A 20224-nucleotide genomic window follows, 5' to 3' on the forward strand; every position below is an offset into this window, starting at 1 on the left:
TTTTTCTTTTTCTTCTCGTTTTTCCTCCTCATGTATGTTTGTATAATGTCCAGTATCCTGTCTTTTTACATCTGCTGTTACAATAAAAACAAGCCAGTAAAAGGTGAGTGCAGTGGTCTAGTTTAGCTTTCAGACAGCAGCCATTCGGCTAACGTCTTGTTCTCCACGTGTTCAATGATTGACCACTGCAACTCTGTTCTCTGGTGTGGACCAGTCCTCTGTCCATCGTCTTTAGTTTGTCCAAAATGCATCTGACTGGTAGGAGGACATAACCCTGGTGTTAACGTCTCTTCTCTGGTTCTTATCACCTACAGGATCCAGTTTAAAATGCTACTTTTTATTTTTAGGTCACTTAACCGTTGTTAATGATACACACCATTTCTGAGACCTTTTGCATGACTTCATGGTAAAAACTTGGCTCAAAACACCCGTTGTACACAACCTGATTCTTGACTTCCGCCCCCTGATGGACACCTTTTGCACTACAATCATTTTGATATCACAGTAAACATAAATGTACAAAAAATATTTAAATATTTTTATACATTTTTTAAAGGGCCAAGTAAAAAAAAAAAAAAAAAAGATTATTTCTTTTCTTTCCTTTTGTTCCATCTTACTGAGCTGCTGCTTATTTATGCTTCATTAGAAGCCCAAGGTCCTGTTTCTGAGGACGAAACTAAAGTCTGGAGGTGACTGGAATAATCTGCCCTTACATATCAGATCTGAACAAACACTGGATCATTTAAACTGAAGAAGCACAACATTTATTTTCTTTAATTTGTTTTATTGTCTTTAGGATTGTTTGTACTTGTTTTATCGTATTGTAAAAATTTCCTGCACGACCGTCACATTTTTAACTTCTTTTTAGTTGTGTTTTTGATCGTAAGGCTCTTTGGGCGGCATGAGTTGTGGGAAATCATACCAAGTGGCTTCCAGATCAGAGGAGGACCTCTGTCTGGTCTGTCGTGACGTCTTCAGTCCTTCTGTCCTGTGGCCATCTTCTGTAGAAACTGTCTGAAGAGCTGGTGGGCACAGAAACCAGGGCATGAGGGTCCTGTTTGTAAGAGAAGCTCTTCTAGGGATGTTCCACCTTTAGACCTAGTGCTCAAGGTGAAAGATGAGAAAGCTTCAGAAGGTCTCTGCTGTCTGCACCCTGAGAAACTCGAACCCTTCTGTCTGGACCATCGACAGCTGATGTGTCTCATCTGCACGGATTCAGACCCATGAATGAAGCTGCTCCGCAGCACAGGAAAGAACACCAGGAAACTCTGGAAGCATTAAAGGAGAAATCGTAGCTCCAGAAGGAAGTTTAGAAGAACTATGACACAGCTGAACACATTACGATACAGGTCCAACACACTGAGAGACAGATTAAGGCAGTGTTTCTCAATCCAGGTCCTCAGGACCCTCTGCCCTGCGTGTCTTAGACATGTTCCTAATCCAACACACCTGATTCAGATTAATTAACTTCCTCATCAAGTTCTTTGCAACCTTTTAACAAGTCATTCATTTAATTCAGGTGTGTTAAAGTAGGGTTACTTCTAAAACATGCAGGGCAGGGGGTCTTACGAACCTGGATTGAGAAACACTGGATTAAGTAGTTTGTAGCTGAGGAAGAGGAAGCCAGACTGGCTGCAGTGAGGGAGGAAGAGGAGCAGAAGAGTGGGATGATGAAGGAGATGATGGAGGCTTTGAGCAGAGAGATAGCAGCTTTTTCAGAACCACAGAAGAAGAGTTTGAAGCTGAAGATGTCTCATTCCTGGACAACTACAAAGCTTCAGTGAAAAGAGTCCAATGCTGCTCCCTGCTGGAGGATCCACAGCTGCACCCAGGAGCTCTGCTAGACCAGGCCAAACCCCTGGGCAACCGGGCCTGCAACATCTGGGACAACATTAAGGACCTGGTCTGCTACACTCCTCTCATTCTGGACCCAAACACTGCTGGTCCTTATCTGATCCTGTCTGAAGTTCTGACTGATGAGAGAGGAAGTGAACGGTGAGCTCATAGGTTTCAGAGATTTAAAGATGGCAGTGTCCAGTACCACTTGTAGTCCAGTTTTTATTAAAATTCTTTATATTTTGTGTCTGTTAAGTTTCTAGTGTAAACAACAGCGAGTTATCAATAATTACATTGTTTACATTTGTTTTGGTTTATTTATTGTTATCACCAAAACTGGCTGCTGTTGTCGTGGTGAACATGTTTGTAACGAGTTTGTGATTTTCTAGTCTTATACAGCATTTTAGGAGCTGGTGTAGCTGGAACACCAACTATCTGGAAATCAGTGTTGGGTAGTAATGAGTTACTGTAATGGCGTTACTTTTGTCAGTAACTAATACTCTAACGCATTACTCTTTAAATAAAGTAACTCAGTTACTGGCTAGTATTCCGTTACTAGCTAAATTACTACATGTCGGGCAGCAGCTGTGAGCCTCTTCCTGTTTCCAGTGGTGATGGGCAGTGTTGCAAAGTGTTTGTTTTTCTGTGAAGTCACTATATTTTCAGTTTTTGGGCTCGTTTAGTGTAGTTGTACTCGAGCTAACTCTGCTTCCTTTGTGAAGCCCTCCCAATTGTCTCACATCTACAAAATAATAACTCCTGGATGTGGAATGAAAACCCGAACCAATGGTTCTTTGTTTCAGGGACTTCCACAGCCCCGTTTCCTTGGTTACCACAGGTGTCTGAACAGGCACTCCCCTACCCGCATGCATGCACAACTTCACTTGACAGTAGTGATATGCGATACCACTAATTTACTTTACGATCCAATACCAAGCAAATTACAAGCCAGTATCGGTGATACCGATCTGATACTGATCTGATACTTTATACAGAAATTGGAAAATCCCTTTCAAAGCAGCAACACCAGGGGAAAGGAAGTGGTGGTTACATTTTTATAGAACTTTGTGAGTCATACTGGTAAAAAGCATAAATTAATCTATAAATGCCACAATAATTCACACATTCAACACCTCCATAAAATATTTATTTTTGTATTTAAATTGTTAAAACCCTACTACGGCTGTTTTACTGAATATGTAATGACAGCAGCCTCTGCAGCATCATCATGCTGTTTACATGATGACTGAAATAATCTGATAGCTCCATGAATCCTGTTATGATCTGATTTTTGGTGTGGCTGTAAACAGGCTCAGTATCTCAAAAATAAATCATTGTGTCTTTTTCTAATGATGTGAACAGTATGATGATCAGTTCTGTTTATTCAGAATAATTTTCTCCTAAACGGGTTCATGTGGATAAAAGACGTGTTGTGAACCAACTATTTCCCCGGATTCTTGCTGATGAGCATTTCTGTTGCAGCATCATCTGCTGCTGGAGTACAGCACGGCTTCAGAGATGAACTGCACCAGCAACTGGTCAGAAATCAGCGTTCACTGACTGCAGTAATTAATGAGGCCTGGATGGTACACATCCTCCACGTCTCAGGAACCTTAACTTCCCAATGTTGGATAAAATGTGGAGGTACATTTAGCGGTTCAGTCACGTAATAATAATAATCATTAGTATCATTATTAATTTATTTCATTCTTTACAAACTTTACTCCAAATTTTATGCTTTCACAATGACAATAAAGATCTCAAATCCTGAATATAAGGAAAGCCGTTGTTCCAGTATAAAAATGATGGTTAATCCTCGGATTGTTTTTTCTTTCAAAATTCGTTAGCCTCCGGACATAAAACTTCACCTTGATCTGTTTTCTGAGCTCTTCTGAAGTTGTAAATGTTACGCTCCCATAAAAAGCCTGCAATGTTTTCAGCATATATTCCTGTAGCTTTATGCTGCCTGAAATCAATTTAGAAATTCAGTCTGGATCAAGCTGCTGTTTCTATTTGTTATTAATGCGACTCCACCAGAAAACAAGATGCAGCTAAAACATGAACAGACTGCTCAGACACAGAAAGGATTCAAAATATAAAAATCAATCTCAAGATAATCCCCAATTCATTCTGTAGAGTAAAAGTGAAGGCAAAAGCCAAATGAAATTACAATAAAAAAAATAATTGGAAAAAAAGGCATTTTGAATAAAATACAGGTAAAGGTGAAAATAAAGTAAACAAATAACAGATTAAACTTGTTAAAAGAAGCAGTTTGCTATCAGTGAGTTTATTAAAGTTTTCAGCCTGGTTTTTATGATTTGAATAAATTTGTATTTATTTACCATTTATATTTAAATTTATCACTTAATTTTAATGAACATTTGTGCTTTGTAAACAATCCATTAAATTCTAATGGCAGACCTGCTGTGTGTCCACCGTTGTTTCTGGGTCGCCTTTAAGGAAGATGTTGTTACGTGTAGCTGACATCTATCACTACCCAGCCAATACCTGGCTACCAGGGTGAGGGTACAGTTGCTGTGGATACATACCATCCCATCCTGGACCCCTCAGAGGAAATGGGACTTTAAAAGAACCTGGATGTGGTGTGGATTTCCATGACTCGGGTCCAGATAAAAGAACCTCGGACTAAAAACTCGAATATCGGTTTTCTCAGACGTTCTAATGAGAACGTTGCTCAGTCCGGGTTTTTCTCATCTGGAGACAGATTTAAATATTTCCTGTAACAATCACCATCTGAAAATGGCTATGCCTCAGGTTCCATGGCAACAAGGCAAACAGATCATTGGCTGATTTTACAGAAGAATCACCGGTGACATCAGGCTGATGGCAGAGTGCTCTCTGAAGTTCCAGTCTGATCCGGTCTAATCTGGTCTTTTTTAAAATGGGTTTGAGGATCATGTGACCTGATCAGTTGAGTTCATGTTCTGTAAACAGGAAGTTAAACTTTAAATATGCAAATGAGGCTGATGACATCACAGTTCAGTTCCTGTGTGAGAGAAATGAGTCGACAAAACCTTAAAAAAAACAAAAACACTTTAATTTAGCAGATTTACAGATGAAAAAAAAACAAGAAATAGAAAACTGATCAGATGATTGATCAGATGGCGGCGACTTGTCTCTGAACTGCGAGCCTCAGGCTGGTCATCTGTCGAACGACATTGTGATATTCATCTAGTTTGTCCCGAACTTTGCTGTGAAGCTGAAAGACAACAATGATGAGACTCTGACACATGATGACATCACTGATGTAAACATGTAAACAGGAAGTGACTCACGCTGCTGTGGGTCTGCGTCTCGCTCAGAGCGCTCAGCAGCTGATCGATGGAGGTGTACGGCAGCCAGGTGGGCGGAGACGTGGCAGACAGCGGCCTCTGAAACACACACATACATACAGAGTTTAACACGCTGCTGTGTGCATGTGTAGGTGTGCACGTGACCGTGTGCGTACCTCTACTCCAAAGTACTGATGACCTCGACCCAAAACAGCGTCAACATATTCCAACACGAGCTCGGCTGCAGGTTCCAGCAGGTCAAAGTTCAGGAAGAGACGCAGCAGAGACGCAGCGTCCGCACGCTGTAAACAACAAACAACCCATCAACAAACAGCTCGGTCCTCAGACACAGAACCGGACTCTGATCCTTGTCTCCATCTGTAAACAAACATCAGAGCTTCTCATCGTTGCGGTGCCATTCCCTGCTCCAGGTATAGCCCCGCCCATGCTCACCTTGTAAGACTGCAGCAGCCAATCAGGAGGAGGAACCCCGTGTGACAGCAGCTTGTGGATGACTTGATGATGGTGCTGCCCATTGGTGGAAGGATACCTGTCCAGGTAGGAACCCAGCAGCCGCCACGCCTCATCTGCGGCGCTGAGAGCAGAAGAAACAGGTCAGAAGACGGTTCAACACGTTCTGATCAGCTTCTGATCAGGTTACAAAGCGGATCAAAGTGATCAGGGACATAAACATCACACCTGGACTCCTTGGTGTTGACGACTGACAGCTGATTGGCAGCCAACCAGCTCCAAGCTTCATTCTGTGACTCCTCCCCCCCAAACTGCAACTTGATGCACCTGCACAACATCAGGTAAAAAACCAGGTAAAAGTCACAAACATCACTGAGATCAGTTCAAAGATCAGAACGTATTTAATGATAGATGCATTTATGTGCTGTATGCTAATGAGGTGGGCGTGTCCAATGCAGTTCTGAAGCACACACAGTTGAGTGCAGAGTGTGTGACATAATATGTGGCATCAAGTATGTGTGTGCTGCTCTGAACTCACTTGAAGGTCAGACCCTCAAAGACCGGATTCAGGTTCAGTTTAAAGGTCTGACACAAAGCCAGAGCCGAGTCAAAGAGTCCGGTTTGGACCAGCAGGGTAACGAGCTCCGACGCTGATGCACTGCCTGCTTGGACAAAGGCACACAAACACACACACAAACACACACCGACAGAGTAGATGTGTTTAAACATCACCTGGACTGAGGGACAGCACCCATCAGGTTCTGAACAGTCACACTGAATGATGGTGCAGACTCCATCAACTGATGGATACGATTCTCCAATGATACCAGAAGTTGGAGGAACCAGAACCAAACTGAACACAAATGATTCTGGGCTGCAACCAGAACCACCTGTCAGACCCTGATTTATTTGGACTCGGGTTGGGCAGGGCGAACATTTACCTGCGATGGCTGCAGACGGCGGGTGGTGCTGAGCCAATGTGAGCCGGGCCCGGGACAGGAAGTACTCTTTCTCCAGGTCGTGTAGTTCCAGGATGTCTACTTGACGTCTGCCTGAGGCTGAGAACAGAACCAGAACCAGAATACATGAGCTGTTTCCAAATCTGTTTATAGACACAAACGCTCTGAGTTGGGTTCTAGCTGAATTCTGCTCTGGTTCTAACGGGAAGGTTCTCTTTAGGTTCCATGATGAGAACCTTCAGAACAATCCAGTCCAGACTCTGATCAGTCGCCACCAGTTCTGCTCCAGGATCATTTTACAGCAAACAGAAAGAAAGTGAACGGACCTGGTTCTGCAGGAAACTCTCCATCAGAATTTCTCTTCGGTGACGCTCCGGGTCGCTCGTACTGCAGCAGAAACACACAGTCACAACCAGTACATACCTGTGTGTGTGGGTGTATGTGTGTGTGCGCACCGTGTTCCCGCAGGTGGGTTGGACGATCCAGGCGTACTCGGGTCTGATGAGGCGCAGACAGTTCAAAGCGGCCAGGTAACAGTTCACCTGTTTCTGGAGGCCCAGTCGGGTCCGAACCTCTCGACCGAGCCGCATCCCGAACTCGAACATGACGGTTCCCGCTGAGCACACACACAGAGACACACGCACAGTCAGGAGCAGCAACACACACACACACACACACACCGGTGATTGTATGAGAGTGAATACTTACCTTTCCTGTAGTTGTGGCGGGCGATGTGGAACGAGTACAGCAGGTCGTAGTAGTTATGGGTCAGCAGGTCCAGACCACGGGCTCGGGACTCAATGATACTGACCACCTGAAGGTCACATGACCAGTCTGAGATAAACACACTGACCACCTGAAGGTCACATGACTAATCTGAGATAAACACACTGACCATCTGAAGGTCACATGACTAGTCAGACTAATCATGTGACTGATCAGGACAAACAGGAAAGAAACCTGCTGATTGATCAGACAGAAGCAGATCAATGTGATCCTTGTTCAGCAGAATGAAGCTGTGATTAATACCTGAGTCTATCAATCAAGTGGATATCTGCATCATCATGGACATCAGTCCATCTTATTTGTTATCGATCAATTCAGAATCAGTTCAGCAAAAATTATCCTGGATAAATGTTCATGTTTAACACCTGCAGACAGATCAATGGTCACACAGAGGTCAGGGGTCCGGTCTCACCTCATCGTGCAGGTTGACGTATGGAAACTGGACTAAATCCTGAAGCTGAGAGCGTTCACACAGAACCACCACCAGCTGACGGAGGCAATCCAGCTGCCTGAGAACACACACACAGATAAACTATTGGCCATTAAATAAAGTATTATGTTGACAGTAGTTTAGTAAAAACAGAAAACTAAAAATCTCTCTAAAAAGAGATTTTAGAACATCTGTTTTCACCAGGGTGTCATGTGACCACATGATCAGAGTCTACATTGCAGGCGGAAACAGCTGTAAACCTGCAGGTGTGTGTGTGTGTGTGTACGTACATGCTGCTGTCTGGGTTCTGTGTCAGAGCTTCGTAGGCTTCACTGTTGTGTCCCAGATCCAGATGATGCTTGAAGATCCGAGTCCACAGAGCCGCCTGCAGACACGGTGTTTGTGGTTTACATGTTCATCTGGTCAAAGACAACAACCTGCCTGCAGAGACGTTTGTTTACCTGACTGTTGACGTCACCGCCGACCTCTGTAACAGCCAGAGAGGCGAGCTGGATGACGAGCTCAGGCAGACCCACATCCTCCAGCAGCCGCAGCACCTGCAAGATCACAGTGTCACTCACCTGCAGCTCCACACAGGTAACAGCAGGGCTGTACAGGTGAGCGTACCTTGTTGTAGAACTGCAGTCTGGGGCTGGAAGCAGCCTCCTCGTCCTCGCTGCCCGTCAGCTTCATTAGAAACTCCTCCTTCTCCACTTCCGTCGCCGCCTCCTGGAAGCACTGCAGAGCCTAAACAGGAAGCAGTTAGGCAGGTTTACAAGTCAATTACAAGAAAATTCTACGTAAAACATTAAAACATCACAGCAGGTTGCAGAAGAAACATTAACAATAGAGGAATGATAAAAACACATTCTAAGTGAAAGCTTCAAGATTTTAAGGGATTATGGTTGGTGAGATTTACATTCTGTTTATGAAGCCTGTACGTAAGGTACACACACATGAAACTAACAATGAAGAGTCAAAACAGACTCATGCATTTCAGCAGAGGGTATCACCCTGGTGGTCTTTTTAAGTGTTTGTGTGGGGTTGTTGTTGTTGTTATAGCAACTAAAACAATGTGATGTTGCAGCAACATCGCCCGCAGACCCACCTTCTGACCCTCCCCGTTGGCCAGATAACACTGAGCCAGCATGAAGCGACAGGAGCCGATGTTCACCTGACACCATGGACCAATCAGACGCACGTACTCCTGCACACACACACACACACAAGTAAGACAGGTAAGGTGATCACAGGTCCTCTGAGCAGATAGAGACTCACCTGCAGCTGAGTGTACTGACAGTTGGCCATCAGAACCTCCGGGAACTGGAAACCAGGGTTACTGGGCCAACTGGGTCACAGAGGTTAAGACAAACAGGAAGTGGCTGCATCTTTTAACCCCTCCCCCTCAAACCATGAAGGATACAGCAGCTGAGCCAGTAGCTGAACCACGTTGGAGATCATGTGATTCCAGAGGAGCAGAGAGTCGCTCTGCTGCTGAGAAAACATCTGAGAGATGATGATCCTCCTGGCAGACGTCTGGTAGAAGAGCTCCACCACCGTCTGAGGACTCAGAGCTGCAGGATAGAAACAAGAATCAAACCTCCAACTTCTTCCGACTGTCTGAACGCTGCGTCCTCGCACACCTGAGACACTGGCTCACTGATCAATGTTCCAGCTCCATGTGATTTCAGGTGAAAACTGAGGAACTCTGAAAGTGATGGATGTTTGAGCCTCTCACTGGACATGTGGTTCTAGTTCAGGTCGGTTTAAGTTGTATCTGTCAGATTCCAGTTGTTCAATGTTCATGATGTTTTCTCTAAACACACCAGTGTGTAGTGGTGTTCCTCATGGTTCTGATTGCCTCAGCTGTCAGATTCTGAGGCTAAAATGAATGTATGAATAGATATAGCAGCATAAAGGCCGACCAGAAGAAGAAAGCAGAATTTATTACTAACAGAACTTTGTAGAAATAGCACACAGATCAACGGTGACCAAGCCTTTTCTCATCTGCACATCATTCTCTAAAAAAAATATTGGCATTGAAACAAACACACAACAGAAACTATTTCAACTTTTCCCTTTCAACATCCTAAACCAGGGGCCAGCAACCCTCAGACAAAATTTGCCAACACATTTTCATGGTGATACATCTGTGTTGTATAATGGTGAGCACAGGTGGCAAAAGTCAAACACAATTAAAGCACAGGCGTCACTAGTTTAACACAACTCAAAATTGAGCACACTAATGATATGAGGGAACACATATAAGCCAGTTCAGAGAGCACTGGTTTGTGAGGCACTACAACAGATAGATATCTGAGAGGAGAAGGAGTTTTCAAACTGGAAGCAATGGAAAGCCCCATGAATACATCTACATGGATGAAGCTGGGATATTCTCAGCAAACGGAGAGGCTGTAATGTGACTGGCCAACGGGCCATTGTTGGTGTCGCTGGGCAGCGTGGTGACAGTGTCCCATTGTGTGCTGCCATCAGCAATCGTGGAGTTGTCCACCATCATGCCAACCTGGGGCCCTACAACACTCACCTGCTCCTCAGTCACATGTGAGATGCTCTGTCAGGGCAGCAGGATGAGCACCCATCTATGTTGCTGTTTGGGACAATGTGAGTTTTCACAGAGCCCTCCAGGTTAGAGTGGTTCAATATGAACTAAGGTTTTTTTCAATCTTTGCCTTCCATCGTACTCCCCTTTCCTGAACCCCACTGAAGAATTCCTCTCCTCATGCGGTGGAAGGTATAAGAACACCAACCTTACACCAGGAAAGTCTCCTACAATAGAATTAGCCTGTGGTGACATAGTGGAGGCATGCCAAGGGGTTTTTCCCCTGTTGAATTGCCAGACAAAATGTGATCTGTGATGTGAATGAAGCCCTGTGGCCAGTGACGATGCTGTACCTGAGTAATGCACTTCTCATTTGTATGGTTGTACTTTTTTTTTTTTTTTTTTTTTAAACGTAGGGTTACTGTATACAAGTGCTAAATGTACAGGTTGTTTGTTTTTGCAACATGCATTTAGCCGACAGCGAACAATAAACATTTATTTCTACAGCTTCATGTCCCGAGCATTGTGTTCCATTTTTCTATGTAAAGTTCAATGACTGCTCAGTCATTTTTCATTTTGATTGACTTGGGGCGCGATTAGACAACATGGTTTAGTTTTGGGCAGATTAAACTGTTTTGAGGTGAGTTTGGTTTTGCAAGAAGAGTTTGAGTTTTTGTGAAGGTAACTTGAAAATTCGGTTTGTGTTCAGTTTGGAAAAAAGGAGTCTTAAACCGAGAAAAACTGTAAGACATGGCTAAAAATGCTAATTAATACTTTTAAATATAGATATAACAAATGCAGGCTTTTGGCAATTTTCCAGATTTTTTCATGGAACAATTGTATTGAATCTCCAAAACACAATCACACCACAAGTGCCAGTAATATATATATATATATATATATATATCTTTAATCTATATGTCTTGTCATCAGGTTGGAAACTATTAACTTTTTTTGTTTCCACAAATATCTACACCCATAGAAAAAAGTATTTTTATTTTTTGCAAAAGATTTTTCTTTATTCTAAAACCTAAAAATAAAAATGAGTTTCTTCAAAAGTGACATTGGAGCTTTTTGGACTGTAAAGGTTGCAGACCCCTGCAAATTTTAGTGGTAGTTTCTCAGCATGATCTGGTCTTATGTGGTCTGGGTCCCCAAAAAGCAGCAGATTTGCCCCTTTTGTAAATCACAGATCAGAAACTAACTTCTAACTGTGTCTCTGAATATTTCTTCCATCCATGCTCAGACAACAGCTGAACAGCCTGATGTTATTTACCTTATTAAAATGACAGCATGTCATTTCAGACTCAACATATTCGCACGCTTACAATTTTCCCCGATGTGAAGACAGGTGTGCAAAGTCACGTTGGGCCGCACACCTCCACCAGAAAACAGAGAGCACTTCTCCGAAAATATGTGGCATAAATATCAGTTAACAACCAGGCTTGAGAAGCTTACCCTCCACCCCAACACTGAAGTAGAGACCAGCTAGTTTTCACCAACGTCTCTGCTCCACCGTATCTAAAGAGCCGATAATAGGCGCATTCCGACAGAGAAGTTCTAAGAACGCAGTTCTAATAACTGTCCTAGTTCTAAGAACGGCCCTTCTCCAGGGGAACTGTTTCTTGTTGCATTCGCACATGAGTTGGGGGCGGTAGCGGGACCGATGTGACGCATACGTCTGCGACAGTGGCGTGTGACTTTAGCGCCACATAACAACAAAACAAAACCCGCTAAAAACAAAACAACACAGTATGGAGAACGAAGAGATCGTAGTGTTCACGCTCTGCTTGATGGAGAAGTTACTGATGGACTATAAAATCAGGCGTCTCACGTCGAGGCTGGAAGGCTCCTGAAAGTCAGAAGATGAAGAATCCAGCGGCAGGAGATCCGCCACAGACAAAGGAGACGACGTGTAAGTTTAACTTATTGAACATGCAGCGATTGTATACGTGTCTTATGAGTAAACGTTTCAGACGGTTTTCTACTGTCTGTGTTGAGCAGATTACAATAAGTAAATATTTCAGACGGCGGGTTTATTGTAACTCCTGTTCTGTTTCAGACGTTGCTGCAGCTCATTCAACCTCCTCACCGTCCAGCTGGTCCGGAGCAAAGCTGATAACTAGTGGGAAAAGGTTGTTCTCAGTTTTACCGATAAGCAGTGGACAGAGAATTCCTGTATGTCCAGGGAGACATTTCAATACATCTGTGGCCGCCTGAAGCTGCACTGGAGAGGATGGACACAACCACCTGCTGCAGATACTGAAGGAGATGGAGAGCAGCCTGGATGCTTCACCTCCTGCCTTCCAGCTAATCACAACACACCTCTTCATAATAAGCATCATGTTCTGGAAGTTCGACAGACAGAACATACATTTTTTTTTTTTGTTGTGAGTGTTATGTGCAAAATAAAGATCTCATCATCTGCTATTAAGCTTTGTGTGTTTTATGGAATCATCAGTAGAAAGATGAAGGAGTAATCCGTCAGTGAAGGGTTGGTTGTGACTGACTTATGGTTTAGAATTATGAGGACATAGTCACACAGATTTAGCGTAGATAAAGGTAAAAATATAAAAAGGGTGGTGAAATGTTTACAGGTGTGCTATTTGTGTCAGATCTTGGTTAAACATGATAAACTTCGTCCTGTGATATGGAGCATATTATAAAGTTGATAAACTAGCGTAATTTACACCCAGGATAAGACTTAAAATGTAGCGGCCAAAGATGGATTATTTCATATTTCATAGCTGTGATAAGTTAATAACTACTCATAATTTTTATTAGCTAATATTTTATAGATGTGGCCAAAGCACATCTAACAGACACAAACTGAATACTTCAGACTCTTTACAAAGTCATTTATTTATTTTGTAATGAATACAGCAGAGCAAAAATAACTGTAAAATAAAATAACGTGTGTATATGCTGCATATCACAGTGGCTTTTCCTGCCGCACGCAGGAGTCATTTGCTGCGGCGTTGACCGACTAAACATGTCGGTGGTACAAGCTGTGGAATTTACTGTTTTTTCGGTTCGTCCCACTCCGGTTGTCATGATCCTTAATTTATTTGTAGTGTTGTGTTTTGTGTTTTTTTGTGTGAGTTTTCTACGTGCGCTGCTTCGCGTTATCCCGCGTTCTCTGACTGAGACCTGATCGTCAGGAATATTTTTATATTTCGCTGCGAACCTTCAAAACCTCTCTGAAAATCCTCTGTGGCGTAGACGGTCAGAAGAGCTTCGACCTCCTCGTCGGTCCATTTATCGCTTGCTCTGTTGTTGTTTTTGTCCGTATGTGCAGCCGTGTTTTTTTAAATGTGGCGGGGACACAAAATGCGGAAATCTGGCAAGGGGCGTAGCTACCAGTCACCAAACACCTACGTCATGAGGGTTCCTATAGAACCCCGCTCAGACCCTGCCTCGGAGCAGGAGCTAAAATGGTTATAGGAACTGGGGGCTTTGGTCCCTAGTTCCTATATGTCGGAATGCGCGAAAAAACGGCCTGGTTCCTGAAAAGGTTATAGGAACTGCAAAAGGTTCCTACAGTCGGAAAGAGCCTGATGTCGATCTAAACTGCAGCTGGATCTCAACCACACCTTTTCCAAGGACCTGCTCACGTAACAACATTAGTGCACACATCAAGTTTATTAAACTATCTTTCCTTTTTGTTTCCACTGCAAAAAAATGAGATCCAGCACGGTGCCAGAATACTTCAAGCCATGCTATCCCTACTAAACCAACTCCAGCTCAGCTGCTTTGTGGCGCCACCGTGCATCAGAAACATCTTCTTAGCTTTATTCCAGCCAAAGAGGAGCATTATTTTTCTTATTTTCAGACACACATAGAACTTTCTGCTCACTGGTTGATCTTTGGCTGCTCCTGATTGGACATTACTGTCAATTTAAGCTCTCTGATTGGTGGAAAGTTTGACAGGAAGTGGCTTCATCATCATGTCCAGGTCTAAATAGAGGTCTCTTAGCAACATAGAAGTGATCTTTTTATGATGAAAGTAAAATAAAGCTGTTATCATGGATCATTGTGGATTTACCAGATAGTCTCTGAATAAAAACTACATTTAGTGGCTGGATTGTAAACCTCCTGGACGGGATAGAAATGCCTGGAAAACCTAAGTAGATCACCTGAAGGGTAACTATCCATCACAGTTTATCCCACAGTTACTACGTTCCTGAGAAACTGCTGATGATATAAGTGAGCTTGTGGAGTTTTAAGGGTTATTTACTGTTCGTTTAGTCCTGTTTTAATTCTTGTGTTTTAATAAAGTTGATGTGTGTGTCCTCTGACCTGAGCGGGAGCAAACAGCTGGTGTGTCAGACAGCTCCAGAGCCGTGAGGTGCTGCAGGTTCATGTCTCTGAAATAAAGTACAGGACGTTTACACCTGAACACACACTCATCTGTGCATGTGTGTGTTCCTGTACTCACATGGTGTCCATGGGGACGGAGGAGGCGAGGCTCTGACTGATGTGTTTGAGAAGGTGATAGGAGGAGAGGAGGTGGGAGGTCCGGGGGATCAGATCTTGCTGGAGCTGCAGCAGCTGGGCCCCCCCACCCAGAAACACCTGGACACACACAGACAGGTTAAAACCCACCCAGCTGATGATGCCACAAGCCAGGTCAGCAGGCGGTGATGGACTCTGGTATTCATGTCACAGTCCAGTCAGGACGATACCATCACACCCTCTGACCAAGAATTCAGGTTAAGACAGGTTAGGACAGGTTAGGACAGCTCAGTCCACGCCGTCCCATCACCATGGTAACTCATGTTGAAGACAATCATTCCAGTTCCCACCAGGTGACGCCAAACCTACTGGTTCATGCTTTTCTGCCATGATGGACCAGACCCTGACATTACACCAACTTCCTGTATGACGCCATCTCTGCTGAATCAGTTAACACAGGGAGATGTTTGTGTGTGTGTTTGTGTACATACATTGTCTCCGAATCGCAGGTAGAGTTTCTGCAGGATCAACAGGTCCCTGCAGAACACAGCCCGGGTCATGGTCATGTGACAGACAGCCTGACAGATCACGGAGATGGCGGTGCTGCTGCTGTACAGCTGAGACAGGCTGATCCGGACGTTCAGAGTTGGACCTGCAGACACATGGAGCAGCAGAGTGGGGAGGGGTGTAGAAGAATATCCAAACTGTTTGTCCTGTAGCTCATTTTCCTTAATGTCTGTGTTGGAGTTACCTGCTGTTACTGGAGCGTCTCCACTGAGCTCAGAGTCCGTCTCCAGGTCCAGCTCCCTCAGCAGAACCATCATGGCTGCCATCGGGTTCCGGACGTCCTGCAGTTTGTTCTGGATGTCAACGATCACGTTATCGCTGTAGAAAGTTCAGAAGGTTTTTCTCAAACATCATCACTGACATAACTCAAAAATCTAATCCTTCACTAGACAGGACAGGTGTGGACCAGTAAGACAGAGAGGACAGGTGGGAACTTACTTGTCGTTACACAGCATGTTTTCCAGGACGAGCTCGGCGGCTCTCTCAGGTGTCTGCAGGTACTCCAGAGCTTTCTCCATCTCGTACGCCATCTCCGTGGAAATGGCGTCACTGACCAGCCGTAGACACTGGACCAGCTGCAGGACGTCTCGGCCCACGTCAGGGTCTGTGGACAGAACAGAAACCAAAACGGTGGTCCAGGCTGAGCTCAAACATGTCATATGTCTGTCCATCAGGCATGGGCGGGGTTCTGTCAGGTGACCAGTTAAAGGTGCATCGTTACCCTCAGTGATGGGTGTGGCCTCTTCAGACACCAGGTACGGGTCGTAGGACAGGTAGAGGTGATCCACGGCAAAACAAGGCAGCAGGAACGATATGAAGCCCTGCAGTTTAAATGAAGATCCAATTCAATTCAATATAAACCAAGTTTCACTGTCCTCTGTCAGTTTAAATAAAGTTTCACTGCTGTCTGTCTGTTTAAATAACGTTGCTTGTTTTGACATCTACAGGCTCCGCCCCATCGCTTACCTTCCGGAGCAGACAAACCATCCCGGTGTGCTGGTCGACGGTCAGACCCAGCGGACATGACTGGGCCTCCTGGTACTGGAGACAGCAAGAGTAGAACCGGGACCAAAACTCCACTTGCAGCTGACGGTACTCCTCCTGAGAAAACTCAAACTCTGTGACGCTGCTCTGGAGCTGGAGGGCAAGAAGAGAGGGTAGGTGTGAGATGGAGAGTACAGATGAGACACCTTTCTGTCTAACAGGTCTGTTTTCCTGATCCAGCAGCATCAGTTTCTGTCTGAAAACCTTCAGACTCACTTCCCCACAGGACGTCAGCCACATGGAATTCCTGTTCAGGCTGCATTCTTTAGCTCCACCCCCAGACTCTGTGTGAACAAGAACACACACACACACACCTACCTCGCTCTCCACGGCCAGAGTCACTTCCTTCTTCAGCATCTCCCAGGACGGATCAGAGGTCCAATCAGAACCACGACGGAAGATCTGAATACAGAGCACACAGACATCAGACACACACACACATCAGAAACACACATACACACGGGGACTCACCTGCAGAGCTTTAATGATGGCGGAGGCGGTGAAACGGAGTGGAGAAAACAGATTCTCCAGGTAAGTTTCCTGAACAAAGATCAGAGACATCAACATCATCATCATACTCATCACCATGTCATCACCTTCCTAATCCTCATCAACCCCATGCTCATAATCGTCATCCCCATCATCGTCCTAATCTTCATCTTTATCTTCATTCTAATCCCCATCCTCATCCCATAGTTCTGGTGAGTAGCGGTTCTACCCTGGGGTCCAGGTCTACTCCGATGGGGACCTCTTCCTCAGGTAGAGGCTGAACAAACACCTGGTTCCACTGTCCTGCTGCGTTGCTGTAAGACACAAAACAGTTTGGATCAGAACCACAGTGCAGAGACAGACTTGACCTGTAAGCAGCTCAGGTTTGAATCCAGGTTCTGTTCTTACTGTTCAAAGTTGATGTATTTGACCACAGTCGTGTTAGAGTCATCCACCCACAGAGCCCAGACATCTGAGGAGGTCAGGGCAAAGTCCACCAGAGTCTCCTGGTGGGTCACCAGGCGGATCATGAAACAAACACAGAACCGATCTGATCATCAGAAAAAACCATCTGGACATTTATTATTTTATGTCATTCAGTCCCTGAGGGACCAGTTAGATGCTCTGAAACTGGGTTCTGGAGGATCCAGTTTTGACACTCTCACACCGGGTTCTATGGGAACCAGATCGCGAGTCCATGTTGTGGTGGCTTACCTGCGTGCTGAACAGCGATGAGATGTGTTCCAGGCTGTAGCGATTGTTGTCCGTAGCAACCAGCTGCAGGACGGTGAACTGTCCTCTTTGGGGGATGGCCAGGTAGACCCCTAGGCAAAGTCCAGTGGTGGAGGAGAAGGCCAGGCGGAGACGGTGCCCCTGACCAGACAGACGCTTCACGCCTCGACACGCCGGCATGTAGTCCAACATGTCCGCCTCCAGCAGACAGGCCTGGTTCTGATGGGGGACAACAGAACCTGGATCAGACATGTTCTATGATCATCTAACAGTTTGTGTTCTGAATGAATCCAGAACAGACCTTGAGGGACCACATCCGCAGCCTGTGATCCTGACACAGGGCGAAGATGAAGGAGTCTTCCTCCAGCTCCCTGACAGCCAGACTGAGGACCAGGTCCGCTGGACTCTGCTCCCCACGGATGGCTGTGGGCATCCACCCAGAGAGCCTACTCATCACGGAGCTCCGCCTCAGTTCCACCATCGTCACACCGTCTGTAAACATCGACAGTTACATCTTCATCATCCGGTGAACCTGCAGCAGGTCACAAGGGTCGGGTGGCACATACCCTCCACGTCCTGAGGTGGCAGCGTCACCACGGTGATTCCTCCAGCTGGTGAAGCCATGGCAAAGTGAGCCTCCCCCTGGAAGCTGAGCCAGGCTGCAGAGGTGCTGGGATTTCCTGTGTGGCCCCCTGGGATGAGGGCGCTGTGAGGAGGGTCCTGCAAACTCAGCTTCCCCACGTCAGTAAAGATGGACTGCATGTGCAGCTCCGTGACCAGCTCCTGGAGCGCAAACATCACAGACAAGGTCACGTGATTGGACGTCATGTGACTGGACGTCATGTGACCAGACTGATACTCACGCTGCGGTACATCCTGGTGGGGTGTTGCAGCGTCACCCTGTGGACGCTCTGATTGGTGCAAATCAGGACGACAACATGGTTAAGGGTCTCCTGGATCTGGACTCCTCCGGGCAAAATCGAGCAGTGGGGAAACCGGATTCTGACATTGTTGTTGAGCAGGTTGGTGTCCAGAGACTCTTCCACCAGCTGGACTGTGTCCCCAGACGTCGACCTGAAACCAATTGAGATGGATCAGAACTGTCAGAACCGACCCAGCAGCAGCTTCCTGTGGATGTCTACTCACCAGTGGATGAATCTGTTGCTGGTGACCGACAGCAGCTTCCCACTCTCCTCATAATGAAAAGCTCCAGCTCCGTCTGCAAATTTCACTCCACCTGGAAGAGGACTCACACCTGCAGACAGCAAGTACAGGTTTCTGATTCAGAATCTGGACTATCCAACACCTCCACCTGGAACTGCTGCTGTTCCCACTTCCTGTTCGGATCCTTTAAATCAGGGCTAATTAGTCCGGTCCTACAAGGGCCGCAATCCAGCGGGTTTTCAAAGTATTCTTGCTTCAACACAAATTAAATGGATCAAACAACTTCTCCACAATTACTCCTTAATTTCAGTAAGTTGTGTTGGAACAGGGACACATGGAAAACCTGAATTGCGACCCCGTTTACACTGGGTCTACCTGGAGATGTCACCTGTACCAGGAAATAAAACAAAGGTAAACAGCAACTGTTACAGCTTGTGTTGCTTTGTTTTGCTTCCGTGTTTTCATGGCAAAGTGCGGCAGAGGTAAGTTATAACATTTAATGTTTGGTTGAGGATTAACCTAGTGTACAGGTGAGCGATCAGCTGAAGCAGAAGGCGGCTGTCGCGAGACGTTACTCCGTCAGGAGAGTTGGGTCACAAACGTGTGTTTGTGTTAGCATCCCGCTAGCTGCAGCTAGCGTTAACAAGCGAGAAGCAGCAGCTGAAGAAACAGGGGGTTCCGAGAGAAGTTCGCTTCGGTACCACTTACCCAGATTCACGGTCACATCTCGGAACCGGCGCGCCGCTTCCCGTTCAAACCCGCAGATCTCGATAAAACTACGCTCCAACGCCGCCGCCGCCATCTTGTCCTCGTGCCGGGCTGCGCGCGCTGCTCTTTCAAACCGCCTCCTTCTTCTTCTTCTTCTGCTGCTGGTATTACATAGGAGTGGATGTGACGGATACTCTGCACCCCCTGCCGGATTGAGCCGGGATGTTCACAACACAAGATGTATAACAGCCATTCCTTTTCTAATGGGGATCCTTCGCCCAAAGAGCTTTGCCAGCTTGGACTGGGGTTGTTGCCGTGGTGATCGCCCTTGTCCCAGTGGCTGGGGGTCCTGCACTGCAGTCCTACAGCTGTGATGTGGACTCTGGCTTGCTCCGATCTCGGTGGTTGCTGTGCTGGCCTCTGTGATCGGTTCCCCAAGATATTGTTTCCTCACAGCAGCATCAAGCCAGATGTTTACTACTTTTATTATTTTTGTACTAAGAAACAGAAATGAGAGTTCATGTTTGTGTATAATGTAGGGAGGGGGGACTGCTCTGTTTGTACATGTATGTGGACGTCTGTGTGACTGTTAGAGAGACAATGATGGGTGTGTTTTTAAACTGCTATGTCATGTAGTGTGTGAAGGCTTGTTTTACTTTAATATGCATACATTGTGTAAAGCACTTTGTGTTGCCTTTGGCAAGAAAAACGCTTTATAAATAAAGTTTGA

At 45.5% G+C, this 20224-nt stretch overlaps 2 protein-coding genes across 2 annotated transcripts in view; both read right to left on the reverse strand.

Moving 5' to 3' along the window:
- LOC121647505 (NACHT, LRR and PYD domains-containing protein 12-like) overlaps positions 1-20224 on the reverse strand; it is a gene marked incomplete at its 3' end in the record, with an annotated part of 791953 nt that overhangs the window by 489152 nt on the left and 282577 nt on the right. The gene's annotated exons all lie outside the window — the stretch shown is intronic.
- Positions 4878-19627, reverse strand: nup160 (nucleoporin 160). Its single transcript, XM_041996019.1, has 34 exons — positions 19495-19627; positions 18769-18877; positions 18486-18696; positions 18189-18405; positions 17924-18114; positions 17605-17841; positions 17299-17396; positions 17120-17204; positions 16873-16941; positions 16720-16803; positions 16324-16494; positions 16079-16178; positions 15796-15961; positions 15542-15675; positions 15282-15442; positions 14774-14910; positions 14635-14702; positions 9199-9349; positions 9054-9123; positions 8884-8982; positions 8403-8522; positions 8237-8332; positions 8066-8160; positions 7758-7854; positions 7268-7373; positions 7015-7175; positions 6886-6946; positions 6542-6658; positions 6139-6262; positions 5829-5927; positions 5583-5724; positions 5306-5431; positions 5133-5228; positions 4878-5056 (listed from the first exon to the last, which is right to left on the reverse strand). Exons 1-34 carry the CDS (start codon positions 19586-19588, stop codon positions 4955-4957), a joined length of 4194 nt encoding a protein of 1397 aa, XP_041851953.1. The 5' UTR covers positions 19589-19627; the 3' UTR covers positions 4878-4954.

Source organism: Melanotaenia boesemani, chromosome 10 (genome assembly GCF_017639745.1).
Source record: "Melanotaenia boesemani isolate fMelBoe1 chromosome 10, fMelBoe1.pri, whole genome shotgun sequence".
Classification (NCBI taxonomy): Eukaryota; Metazoa; Chordata; class Actinopteri; order Atheriniformes; family Melanotaeniidae; genus Melanotaenia; species Melanotaenia boesemani.